This window comes from Mirounga leonina, unplaced genomic scaffold (assembly GCF_011800145.1).
Source record: "Mirounga leonina isolate KUSES-001 unplaced genomic scaffold, KU_Mleo_1.0 Mir_175, whole genome shotgun sequence".
Taxonomy (NCBI): domain Eukaryota; kingdom Metazoa; phylum Chordata; class Mammalia; order Carnivora; family Phocidae; genus Mirounga; species Mirounga leonina.
In genome coordinates, this window is record NW_023270453.1 from 1,295,874 (window position 1) to 1,308,974 (window position 13,101).

Sequence of the window (13,101 nt, forward strand, 5' to 3'; positions counted from 1 at the left end):
TATGCCAGGATAATTTAGGTTATTACATTTCAGGCTGTTTTTATTTTTTTAATTTTTTTTTTTTAAAGATTTATTTATTCATTTGAGAGAGCGAGAATGAGAGAGAGTACATGGGAGGGGGGAGGGTCAGAGGGAGAAGCAGGCTCCTCACCGAGCAGGGAGCCCGATGCGGGACTCGATCCCGGGACTCCAGGATCATGACCTGAGCCGAAGGCAGTTGCTTAACCAACTGAGCCACCCAGGAGCCCCTCAGGCTGTTTTTAAAGGGTAATATAAACTTGGAAATATATGCTATAAATAATTCGGTAAAATTTTTTGTTTTAAATGTTTTATCCACTTAGCTAATGAAAAACTAAGAACTATGCTAAGCAAAATAGCACTGAGGGATCTTGCAAAATTTCTGGGTAGCTTCTAGGATATTTTAAGTTTAAGAATGGAACACAGAAATGCTTCCTCCACTAAATATATGAGCAAAAGCCCATTAGTTTTCTTCTTCGAAAAGTGGAATAAAAGTACAGAAATAATCACAGCATAAAATTATAGATTAGGTCAGTTGATGTTATCAGTGTGTGCTTCAGATTCCTAGTTGAAAAAGAAGGAATATTTCATTTCCTCCAGAGTTCAATTAGGAAAAATAATACTACTTTTAGGTCACCCAGGAATTTTATAGGAAAAGACACTACTGGATGTACCACTAGAAAATAGCAAAATTAGAGATTACTGATGTTCCTTAAGACATTACCAATATATCAGCAATATAACAACAGATATTCATGGTATCCTCGCATAAAAATCTTTATTTTTAATAGAATTTTTAAGTTCTCATAGCTGAAAAATGTTCATTTCCCACAGTTGAAAAAAGACTCCAGAATGGGCTTTTACCTACTTCTGTTCTCCATTCTCACCCAGTCTAACCATGCTTGAGGCAGAGTTTACAAAATTAGAAAGCAGAGAGAAAACAAACTGAAAGAAGATATAGAAATTGAAAGTAGAATACAATTAATAAAAAGAAAGCCACAGCCTAAAGTTCCATCGTTTTCTATAAATTGATACAATATTCCCCTCTGCCATACTCCCCCACTGAGAACAGAAGATGTGGGGCACTTAGACAGTGCTCAGAGAAATTCAACCTCTGCTAACAGGAATAACCTTATATACATTATGCAAGGTACCTAGATTCTACCATATAGTATCTAGACCATTTCAAAGAACAATGTAATAATTTGTTATACTTAGATTCAATTTTAGGAACTAGAGGGATTTTTTTTTTCCAAAGGTTTATTTTTTTCTTAGTAATCTCTACACCTAATGTGGCACTCCAATTTACTACCCCAAGATCAAGAGTTGAATGCTCTTCTGACTGAGCCAACCAGGTGCCTCAAGAACTAGAGGGATTTTAGAAATGAGCCCCAAAACTAGGAACTAGAGATGAAAGGGTTAAGTGCATTGCCCACAACAGAGCTAAAACTGGAACCCAAAGTTGAAAGCCTTGAGTCTTGTTGCTTTAAGAGGTTTAAAGACTATTTCATGACCAAAAAGAATGAGCCAAATTAATGTACTTAATAGTACCAGCAGCTAAATATACAAATGATAAAAACAAGAGAGTTGAAACTGACTGGAAATCTAAGAAAAGGGATGTCTTCTTAAAAGCTTAGAAATCTAACCATGTGTTTAATATTCAAATTAATTTAGAATCATTTTTCTTGACAGTCCAGACATGCTTCTTATCTACAGAATGCTTTTACAGCCTCACAAATGTACGCTCTAATAGGAGATAAAGAAGTTTCCAAATCTCAAAATGTTTCCTTTGCCGACACTCTGCAGAGTAAATAATGCTTACCGTGGTGAGAGACTTCCTCGGGGTGAGCTTCCTCTGCCAACAAGGCTGCGGCTATTGTCTCCAAGATCTTGATCTGCAGTGTAAATATTTCATAGCTGATAAAGTGACTCTCACTAGATAAGAGGTTTTAAGCTCTTGCCCTGATTTTTCCTAAAACATACATAAAACCTTTACCACTATCTTTGCAGTTACTACGAAAGTAGAAGATCTAGTATGTTGCTAGTTCGGAATTGCTGAACTGTGGCATGTAAGGCGTTGTCCCTACACGTTTTTGTGGGTGTAGAAGGCCATGGATTATGTTCCGTTCTTTCATTCCTTTCAATTTTACAGCACAGAAGCGTGGTTTGCATTTGCAGTACCCTCCCCTCAGCCACTTTTAATTTCTACGGTTAAAGTAATGAATCACAGCTGTGGACAGCTAATCTGTATGCTTATCACAGCAAATCCTTATGCTTTGTATTTTTTAACACTTTGCATCCCAAGACAAGTCATAAAATGCATAATGTATTACACAGCCACAGACCATAACTAAAATTATATATATTACATGGATCCTCACAGCAAGAATAAAATTAAACATTAAAAATTTAAGTTGACGAAAACAAGTAGGAATATTCTGTACTTAGAAAGGAAAAAATTAATTTCTTCAAAATAATTCTTAGGTAACACCGAGTATCTCTGCTTGAAAAGTAACTTGTATTTCTCCTACAGTCAGTTCCTTCTAAAATCACCCTATCTGGCCTCTTTCAAGATTGTCCTCCCCTTATTCTGAGTCAGGTAACCTCTGACCCTTAAAGGGTAAAGACATGACTGATCCATTCTTGGTGAACTGCTAAACCCATTCCCTTCCCCCAAACAGGCATGACTACTTGGACATGTCAACAAATCCTTAAGGATGGAATGAAACAAAGCAAATCCAGTGGCTCATTAAAACAGTACAAGAGGCAAATGCTACAAAATGTCAACTGGTAAAAATTCACAGGATTACTAAACACTGTAGAAATTCTCTAACAGGATTTTTTTTAACCAAGTTTGTGTAATGCAATTTCATGAATTATGCAAATAAAGGTTTAGGCTATTCACAGAAAAGCCCAGTGTTATGTTACTTTCATTGCACAGAACTGAGAACTGAACACATCAATCACAAAAGTCACAGGAGACATTGTTGCATTCCTGCCTGCTGATGGCTCTGCTTAAACATTTACATTTCAGACAGTAAAAAAAGCACATCACTATTTTGCAGCACAGCGCACTATTTACTTCCAACTGTGCCTCTTTTGGTTAAGGGGGGGGGGTTGCAGCATAATCCTATATTAACCACACCTTTAGACTTTTCAAATAAAATGAGCCAATGGTGGGGGTGGGGGAATTACATTGGGGGAGAATTTAAAAATTCTTGAAAACTTACCTGTTTGATTGTTTTCAGATTGAACTATAAGAGCTGCCATTGATGAACTTGGATTTAATCTACTGCCATACATATGAGATGGTGCCTGACTAAGAGAAGATCCAGATAGGGTATTTGCCTAAATGAAAAGAATTACAAAGATAAATGAATTATACTTGAAAATATCTTCATGTTTTTCCTCCTAATAGACCTAGCAACTATTTTTTCCAACCTAAAAATATAAGCAAACATTCCTGACTTTCTGAAGAGCAAATTTCATTCTTACTTGTTTTACCATTCCAACATTTCAATTTTTGAAAAGTCACATAATTCCAAATTAAAAAAAAAAAATAAAGACTGGCACAAGGTTATTCTTGCTTTAATTTCAGAATATCTAGTCACTAACAAAAACCCAATGGCATGGTAACCATGTGAACATATGACTAATTATTTAATCTTATTAAACCATTTACAAAATAAGGGCAGGTAGACAACAGATGTCTAACAAATGCTTCAGTCTCTTACATCACAGGCTGGTGAAGGAGGTCGAAAGGTCCAATTTCTACTTTTACTATTTTAACTATACAGAGCTATATTTCCATTGCTTAACTCAGTCATTAGTAAAACCTGCACACTATTCTGTTACTTCCTATTTTGATAGACTTGGAAGCCTGCTGCTTTTTCTGTTTTGTTTTGTTTTTATTTTAAAAGAAAGCAAACAGGCATCACAAGTATGTTTTCTATACAATGCAGAGCTCAACGAATCACAGCTTTGCCCTGACCCCATATAAGGCACTGTCTTTTTGGCAGGAAGCCAGTTCCACTAACTGGAGAGCTGGTCCAAAGTTTGTAATTCATTCATGTTGCTAACCACAATTCTGAAGGCCTCTACTGGGACTTGTGCCAAACAAGCGAAAATGAACCCTTAAACAGATGAAGCTAAGGAGGCTGGCCAAAGTCTTGCGTAATCCAATGTAATAAAAATGCCTTCTTTGATGTGAATACTTTCTCCCACTTTCTAAGAATATTATAACCTTAAAATGTGGCATTTTGAGAGCAAATCTCTTGTACACAAAATACTGTTACTCAAAGAAGGCTATTACTAGCCTGAAATACTTTTCAGATTTAACAGAACCACAAATCTTTAAAGTAGACTTCATATTCTTTTTCACGAGTGAAATCAACTTAAGCTTTATAAAAATGAAATCACTGTACAGTTATATCAGAACAGAATTCTGGAAAATAATTTCCAAGGATTGAAGCACTTCTAATATAAAGAAACTGAGTAACAGCAAAAACAAAAGATGGGGGACACACCAACATGTACAACTGCACACAAGAGACCCAAGACAACACAGTGGTTATAATGAGCAAAATATTACAGAAAATAAACTGTGTTTCTGGAAAGACTCAGACCCTGACATTATATATGGCCTCTAGCCAACTTACTGGGCATGAAAATTGGACTTTACAATTCACAGAAATACTCTGTGATGTAGAATCCTGTCCTTGTTTTTCCGTTGTTTCAAAGGGTATATTTTCTAGCTCATTCTTTCATGTCTAAGTTTAACTGGTCAATTTTTGGTTTCATTTTTCCTCTTCTTAAAGATGTGTACAGAAAGTAAGTTTGTACTATTTGGGGCGCCTGGGTGGCTCAGTTGGTTAAGCAACTGCCTTCAGCTCAGTAGAGTCCCAGGATCAAGTCCCACATCGGGCTCCCTGCTCAGCAGGGAGTCTGCTTCTCCCTCTGACCCTCCCCCTTCTCGTGCTCTCTCTCTCTCATTCTCTAACAAATAAATAAAATCTTTAAAAAAAAAAAAGTAAGTTTGTACTATAAAGTCTTAATGTTTAACAATCCATTAGCCCTCAGTAAAAGGTAAGGCATAATTTTAACCTCAAGATCATACTAGATACCATGTATTTAGTAGTACAGCATACTAAAATACACAATTCATAAATAGAAATATACTTATGATTTTTTTACGTCTCCAGAAGTCAACTACCTGGAAATCTTGGCTACTCGCAAAATAACTTAAGGTAAGAAAAATTACCAAACAGACAAACAGAAAGACCAGATGTTACCAGTCCCATGTGTAAACATCTCAGATACCATACACTTAAAATACCCTTTGCAGAACCAATTTGCTCTTACTCTAGATATAATTCTAAAAAGATCAGCTAATCATATAAAAGATTAGAAGTAGAAAATTAATTAGAGGAATAAAAGTCAGTTCTTGAGACATTTGTTGGCAGCAGAAATCAACAGCTAACAGTATTAAGAAGAGAGAGAAAAATATGAGCCAGAATGAAAGCATGTTCCAGAGTGCTGCTGCGGTGGTGCTCAAAGAACATGGACATCTAAATGCCTTAGCATCTGTATCTCAGCCTTCTGACTCTCCTTTTTCATGCAGTCACCTATAATGGTTGAAACATAACTAATATTGTACCAGTTGGACCACTTTTTTAGTTCCAATTATCAGTTTTATGAGCTGTCTTAGTCTCTTGATAAGAATCAAAAGATCCTACTCCTCAGAAAAACACTTTTTCAGGAAGGGCTCTTTCTGCAAGGGCTTTATATTTATCCTTATTAGCTTCACATTTTTTGATGTAGTCTTCAAATTATCTTAGTTATTCTATCACACATTAGCCCGCCATACTAAAAGATCAAAATGCAAAGCAGTACTGCATAATAACTGATTTGCATAATGACTATCATCAAGAAGCTAAATCATCTTTAGCATAATTCCAAAAAAGGAAAGTATTTATTTTACAAAGGTGCCAGGCAAAAGTAAAATTAGTAATAAAATAAAAACCTAAAATGGGAATATATTCTTCATTATCCTAAATGACCAATTTCCCAAATTCCCTGAATGAGTAAAAATTATCTGGTAGTTTGTTTTTAAAAAATTATTGCATTTATTGAAACCAGAAACTTTGGAAAGAGATGAAAAGTTATTAATTTTATCAGGTAGCATTTTGTGGTGCATTAAAACATCTAAACCACTCTACATTAAAACTCAAGTCATTAATACATTTTAAGTGGTAATATGAGTCAATAAAGAATCCACAAATGTCTGACACTGCTTAGCCAATACTTCTGAAATGATGTTTAGAATGGTTAATGTCGGGAACCCATGATAACTCTGTTACCACCTCAGGGCCAAGAACCCCCCACCAGTTTAGTGAAAAGATTTACAACTACTTAGTAGCAATGAAGAAGGGTAAATGAGAATGGCGTTGGGGGGGTGACTCACTGAGGAAAGCATACACATAATGTCAGACATTTTATAGACTCAAAACTTTCTGTGAACTCTACTACTTTTGCAACTTTTCTATATACATCTATAATTAATTTAAAATAAGAAGTTAAAAGAAAAAATGATTATAGGGGCATCTGGGCAGCTCAGTTGGTCAACCTTCTGACTTTGGCTCAGGTCATGATCTCAGGGTCCTGGGATCGAGCCCTGCGTCAGGCTCCTCCCTCAGCGGGGAGTCTGCTTGTCCCTCTGCCTCTCCCTGCTGTACTCTGTCTCTCAAATAAAAATAAAATCTTTAAAAAAAATGATTATAAAACAAACTGGTTACTTGACTTCATGGTGTCCCATTGAAATCATATCATCTACTCAACATGTGAAAACAGGTGTTAGGTTAGATCAAGATAAAAATTATTTAATAAATATTGTAATTCATATTGCCATAATAAACTTCTAATATATATCTTAGACTTTTTTTTCCCTTCTCTAGATTAATAATTGAAAGGAACCACTTCCACTCAAGATGTTATATGACACTTATTCTAATACTTTAGTAAACGCCTAAGAGAAGTATTAATTATTTTACAAGATGGACCCAAAGGCAAGTAGAGTAAGAATAAATTGAATAATTATTCAATTATTGAGGTAAATTTAAGCCACTTTGAAAAAAAAAAGTGTTTAAGTGCCTGAGTCCAACAACCCTAAGCAAATTTAGAATAAGTTATTATGCTAAAACATCTAGAAAGATATGCAGCTCTCTACCATGGCAGTATTCAAATTCAAGCAAATCAAGGAAATTTAGTGTTTCCTAAGTAGATTCACAGACCATATAAAAATATTAACAAGATTAAAATGACATTTCAGCTTGAAATTTCCCCTGTTGATAACAGTTCACTCCTATATTCCAAATGTCTGCTTATGACCATAGAGAAGTTTTTAAAAGAACTCTAGTTGTAAAGTAACTCTACCAAATTCCTAGGCACTTGGCCCCTTCTAAAAGAGTTAGTTGTGTAGGAAAAAAGTCAGGCTAATGCCCACTCAGTTATTTGAATATCAGACTTAAAAGTGGATGTTTTCATTTAGGGTTTGTTTTTCTCCCTAATGTCGGTAAAGGCAGAATAATACAGAATAAACAACAAAAATTACGTTTGAGAGAACAGAACCTATAAAAATTTCACCTTCGTAAAGTATCACAGCAATATATCATCTAGAGGTGGATATGAACCTTCATACATTTGTTAAATGCACAATTAACCTGTCAATAAACACTGAAGTCAAACAAGCTCTAAAACACAGTAGAGCTGCTTCTTCAAGCGTTCCAACCCTGCATATGATTTAAAAATACATTCTTCCAGGGGCGCCTGGGTGGCTCAGTCGTTAAGCGTCTGCCTTCGGCTCAGGTCATGATCCCAGGGTCCTGGGATCGAGCCCCGCATGGGGCTCCCTGCTCGGCGGGAAGCCTGCTCTTCCTCTCCCACTCCCCCTGCTTGTGTTCCCTCTCTCGCTGTGTCTCTCTCTGTCAAATAAATAAAATCTTAAAAAAAAAAAAAATACATTCTTCCAAAATCTTGTCAGACTCACTAAACTGAATATTACTTTTAAAATTTTCAGTTTCATATATATTCTTAGAAGAAAAAACTTTTCATCATCACTGTATCTGCCATAAATCAAGCTCTCTCACCTTGGGCAAGGTGCTAACCCCCCCTCTGTCTTCAATTCCCATGAGTAAAAATGGAACTAATAATAGCATCTACCTCATAAGAATACTGCGAGAATTAACTGAGCTAGTATATAGGGCTTATAAAGAGACCTTGCCACATGGTAAGCATTCAAATTTTAGCTTATTTTAAAAATTCTTTCATACACTATTATGACTTCCATATTTTCCATCAACGTCATTAGAGAATATCATTTATCGATTATATTTTGATATTAATACAGCTATATTTCAAAGATTAAAACCTATTTCCTTGAGAAAAACTAGATAGTATGTCTCATTATGCAATGATATTTTAATCTATGTATTCTATAATAACACAGCAATACTGCAAATATAATGTAGGGATTCAAATATTTTAATGATAATTTATATATTTTTTCAATTTGCAAACACAATTTGACTAGAAAAGTTTCCAGGAAAAATTACAGAACAATGGAAAGTTTCATATATTCTTCAACTCAATTCAAACTTTGCACTATGAAACATATTCTGATAACAGACCCCATTTCTGTGTCAGCTCCCACCAGTAAGGCTTTAATACTCAGCGTGTGATGAGAGATGAAACCAAGTGTGAACAACTTTCAGGTCCCATGAGTAGGCTGACTGTTAAAGCTGTCAGGTTCAATTGCATCATTCCACATTATTCAATGCCCCAAACTGCTCCCTAATTGTTAGGAGCTTAACGTATTCAAAACCATTGTTTAGGCTAATGCTGAAATGCACCACAATTGAGTTTCTATAAAGTAGTGGGAGGGATTAAATTGTTGTTAAACCATCACTGAACACTCATGATTGGACAACAGAACTGTATAGAATAACCAACCAATCCTAAGCAGGTTTCCTAACTGGTTAATACCTAATCAATATATCACCCATCTTTTGTGGAAAAAATTAAGTCCCCTAGGACCAAAGCAGCTATTGAAATAACTTAAGAACTGTAAAGACCTCAGTCAACAGATGAACCTAAAATGGCTAAATTTCATCTATCTATGTTAACATGGAATTATACATTTTAACAGAAAAATTTTTAATACTATTTTTAGTAAGGGAAGTGCTTCTGTACAATTTATCTCACTGGTAAACAGGCTGTTTCTGTAACAGCTGAAACTAAGAGTCCTATAATAATTTTAACATCAGTATAATAACCATTAAATCCAAAGTACTTTATGGTCTACAAAGTACTTATTCTCATTTGAACTTCGTAACATACCGGTCCTCATGGCAGGTAGGACAGGTATTTAAAGTACTCGATTTTACACACACAATAAGTTGACACCCACAAATTGAAAAGATCTGCTCAGTCACACTAGTGAGTAGCAATGCTCCTGGAAAACAAGATTTCTGACTCAAATTTCTGCTATTTGGCATTGTGTCACACAAATGGACACAGTAAAATTCCTAACAGTGTTTTTCAAAGAGATACCTCTTGACACACAGGCACATCACTGGGAAATTCATTTTTATGGTAATGATTAGTAAACCAGAGACCAGACTCCAGAGTCAGACTGCCTTGTTTCGAAACTTAGTTCCACCACTTACTTACTAGACATGTGATGTTACATAGTTACTTAACCTCTTGATCGCCCAATAGTAAGTGACATTACAAACAAAGCACTCATACAAACTTATTTTGCTCAGAATGTTAACATCCTTAAAATTACAAGTCATTATGAAATTATTTAAAACATAAAAGATGAAACTTCTCATTCTGACCAATCAAGTCAGAGATCCTCTGAAGTCAGGTCTATCTGCCTGGGAAACTGAACCATTTTCTCAAATAGAATGGAAGTACAGACATCATCTGAAAGGAAATTGAGGACTACTACATCTAAGACAACGCCCTACACACACACACACACACACACACGAAAGTTATCATATTGGAAAATGAAGTAGTCAAAGCTGACTGAAGTAAAAGTCTCCCTACACACACACACACACACACACACACACACAAAAGTTATCATATTGGAAAATGAAGTAGTCAAAACTGACTGAAGTAAAAGTCTCACAGAAATGTGCAAAACATTAGTCATCAAATTAACTATACATTAAAAATACTTAAACACCTGCAATTACTAATTATCACATAAATAAACCTTGAAAGTTCCTTCATTTAAATTACTTTTAGGGGCGCTGGGTGGCTCAGATGGTTAAATGTCTGCCTTTGGCTCAGGTCATGATCCCAGGGTCCTGGGATGGAACCCTGCATCGGGCTCCCTGCTTGGCGGGGAGCCTGCTTCTCCCTCTCCCTCTATTGTTCCCCCTGCTTGTGCTCTCTCGCTCTATCAAATAAATAAATAAATAAAATCTTTTTTTTAAAAAATAATAAATTACTTTTAAATTTATTTTTTATAATAGTAACAGAGTAAACAAGGAACCAGATTATCTACATGAAGACGGTGCCCAAAAGCAAAACCCAGAATGCAGAAAATAATGTAATACAACCATTTTTCATTACTTTCAGTTTTAAATTCTTCTATTAAGGGAATCATCCTTCAAACAAAAGCACCTGAATTTTCCCAAAAGACAAACAGAATGAATGCAGAACTAGGAGACAGAGTGGAATTGGAAAGGCAAAATAAAAAATTAATGATACATCTACAGAAACTAATTTATACCTCTACTCATGACACAAGGGCAGAGCACATCATTAAAAAAAAAAAATCACATGGACAGTAGTTCTGTCTTCTAATAATGTTAAGAAACTATTAACTATATTGCTGTTATCTGTGAAAGAATAATTATTCTAAAAAAATATATCAAATAAAAGGGTTTAACACTGAAGAACATAAAACTAAGTTATCAAACATTTTTTCAAGGTTTTTTCTAATTAGAGCTGCTAAGCATCAATTTTTTCCCTACAATTTTACAAGTGTCTCCTTTTCCCCCCCATTAAAAGCACAATTCTGTTCTCAGTTTTTAATTTCTATTAAGCTCTTCCTGATCTTACCTCCCTGACCACTTTCCAGGGAACAATTCTTAAGACAGCAAATAAGTCCAACAAGAGGCCTGTCTATCTTACTTAAAAAACCAAGGCCAGAAAGATCAAGAATGACCTCTGGATTTTCATCCTGCTGGCACCAAGCCAGTCACAAAAAACTACTACTTTCAGTAAGTTTTTTGGGGGACAGTGAGGGAGACAAAACATTATTCAAATTTAACATTTCCATTCTCTGATTTATATTTTTTAAATATTTGCTTGCTGGTGTGATGGTTTTCTTAATAACTGTAACAAGATGTCTATAATTACATTTTAAATATTGCTAATTTTAATTAACCCACTTATAGCACTGCTAATCAACTACCTATAAAGAAACCCTAAATAAGAGACTACCATTTGATTATCTAAGCACAATGACTTGTGCAATTTGAAAATAAACAGAGCCTATATGAAAGTTAAACAGAAATAAACTTGTCATTTTGAAGAGAAGATTCAATTACCAAGTATATCACAATTTTAAGAATCCTATCTAAACATTCAATTTATTCTAAATATTTTTGTATCATTTCCCTCGCACATTGCCTAGAAAATTCACATTTTGCACATTCAATACCAATACTATTGTCTCAGGCAGCTAAATTGAAGTAGTTCTGCACTCAGTTCAACTGAGAGGTCAATGTGCCTCAGTTGCCTGGAGACTGATGGTTGCTACAGCAGCACCAGATAAGCCAGGCTAAATAAGCTTCAGCTTGAAGGCAGAAAGCATTTACTGCTAGACAGAATCATAGATGCAGTTGTCTCAGCATGCAGCATTTGAGTCTAACTAGATGATCATATTTATAAGAGACCCATCTTACTGAAACATGGAAAGAGGATAAACAGTAAGGATTTTAATTGGACTGAATCCTGGATTACTTGCAACTATGATTTCTTTGTTCTTCAGTTGAGTCATATGTTAAGTGGAATTTTCCCTCTAGCTATAAATTTCTCTTTACCACCACTTCCCCCATCTACCTCCCTAATGCCAACCCCCAAAACCACAAACATCATGAATGAGAAGAAATGAGATTTTTGCTTAATTCAGCCTGGAATTAACCAGAGAGTAATTAAAACAGACTTTTATAAAGAAAGAAAAGAAAAATGCACACTGAAAATGTTCATGTGAGACTTTGTCCAAGGATAGAAAGCTATCAACAGCATATGGCTACATTTAATTAAAAGAGATGAAACTATTTACAAGAACCATTCTCTCATTTATCCTTTCACCCTCTCTAACCCCACACCCCTGGTATGCTGGCTACAAGGCTAGTGAAATGAGCTACAAAAAACTCTCCTAAATTAGTCAAACTCCCCTTATTCAGGCTGAGAGGTTCACCACATAGTTAACTTTCATTTTCAAACGTGATACCACTAATCATGCCATTGGTTTTCCATGCCGAACTGTCTGTTTATTCCAATACCTGACCTAATTATAATGGTGACTGCTTGCCCTGCACCATTACATACTTTAAAAATAACTAATGCTGCACTCTGATGTACAGCTTACAAAAAATACTAAAAAGTGTGTGTATATTCTAAAGGCCTGTACAACAAAAATTATGAACATATAGCATAAAGCATAAATTTACAGCAACTTATAAACAACCTACTTAACTAATTGTTTGTAATTAGACATTTGTCTTTGTTATAAATTTCTCCTGGGGCACCTGAGTGGCTAAGCGTCTGACTCTGGATTTTGGCGCAGGTCATGATCTCATGGGTAGTGAGATCGAGCCCCGCGACAGGCTCCGTGCTCAGTGTGGAGTTTGCCTGTCTCTCTCCCTCCCCCTGCTTGCATGCTCTCTCTCTCTCTCTCAAATAAATAAATGAATGAAATCTTAAATTTCTCCAAACATTAAGAGGCTTATTAATAGAGCTTTAGATAAAACTGAAGTAAAATTATAAAGAATTCTAAAC

General features: G+C 35.3%; 1 protein-coding gene across 9 annotated transcripts in view; it reads right to left on the reverse strand.

The window, feature by feature from the left end:
* MLLT10 (MLLT10 histone lysine methyltransferase DOT1L cofactor) overlaps positions 1-13,101 on the reverse strand; it is a 220,058-nt gene that overhangs the window by 14,995 nt on the left and 191,962 nt on the right. For all 9 annotated transcript variants that reach the window (XM_035021504.1, XM_035021503.1, XM_035021508.1 and 6 more), the window contains 2 exons: positions 3,249-3,366; positions 1,841-1,913 (listed from right to left, as the gene is read on the reverse strand). In XM_035021504.1, the coding sequence (XP_034877395.1) occupies positions 1,841-1,913; positions 3,249-3,366 (191 nt within the window). The remainder of the gene's footprint in view (positions 1-1,840; positions 1,914-3,248; positions 3,367-13,101) is intronic.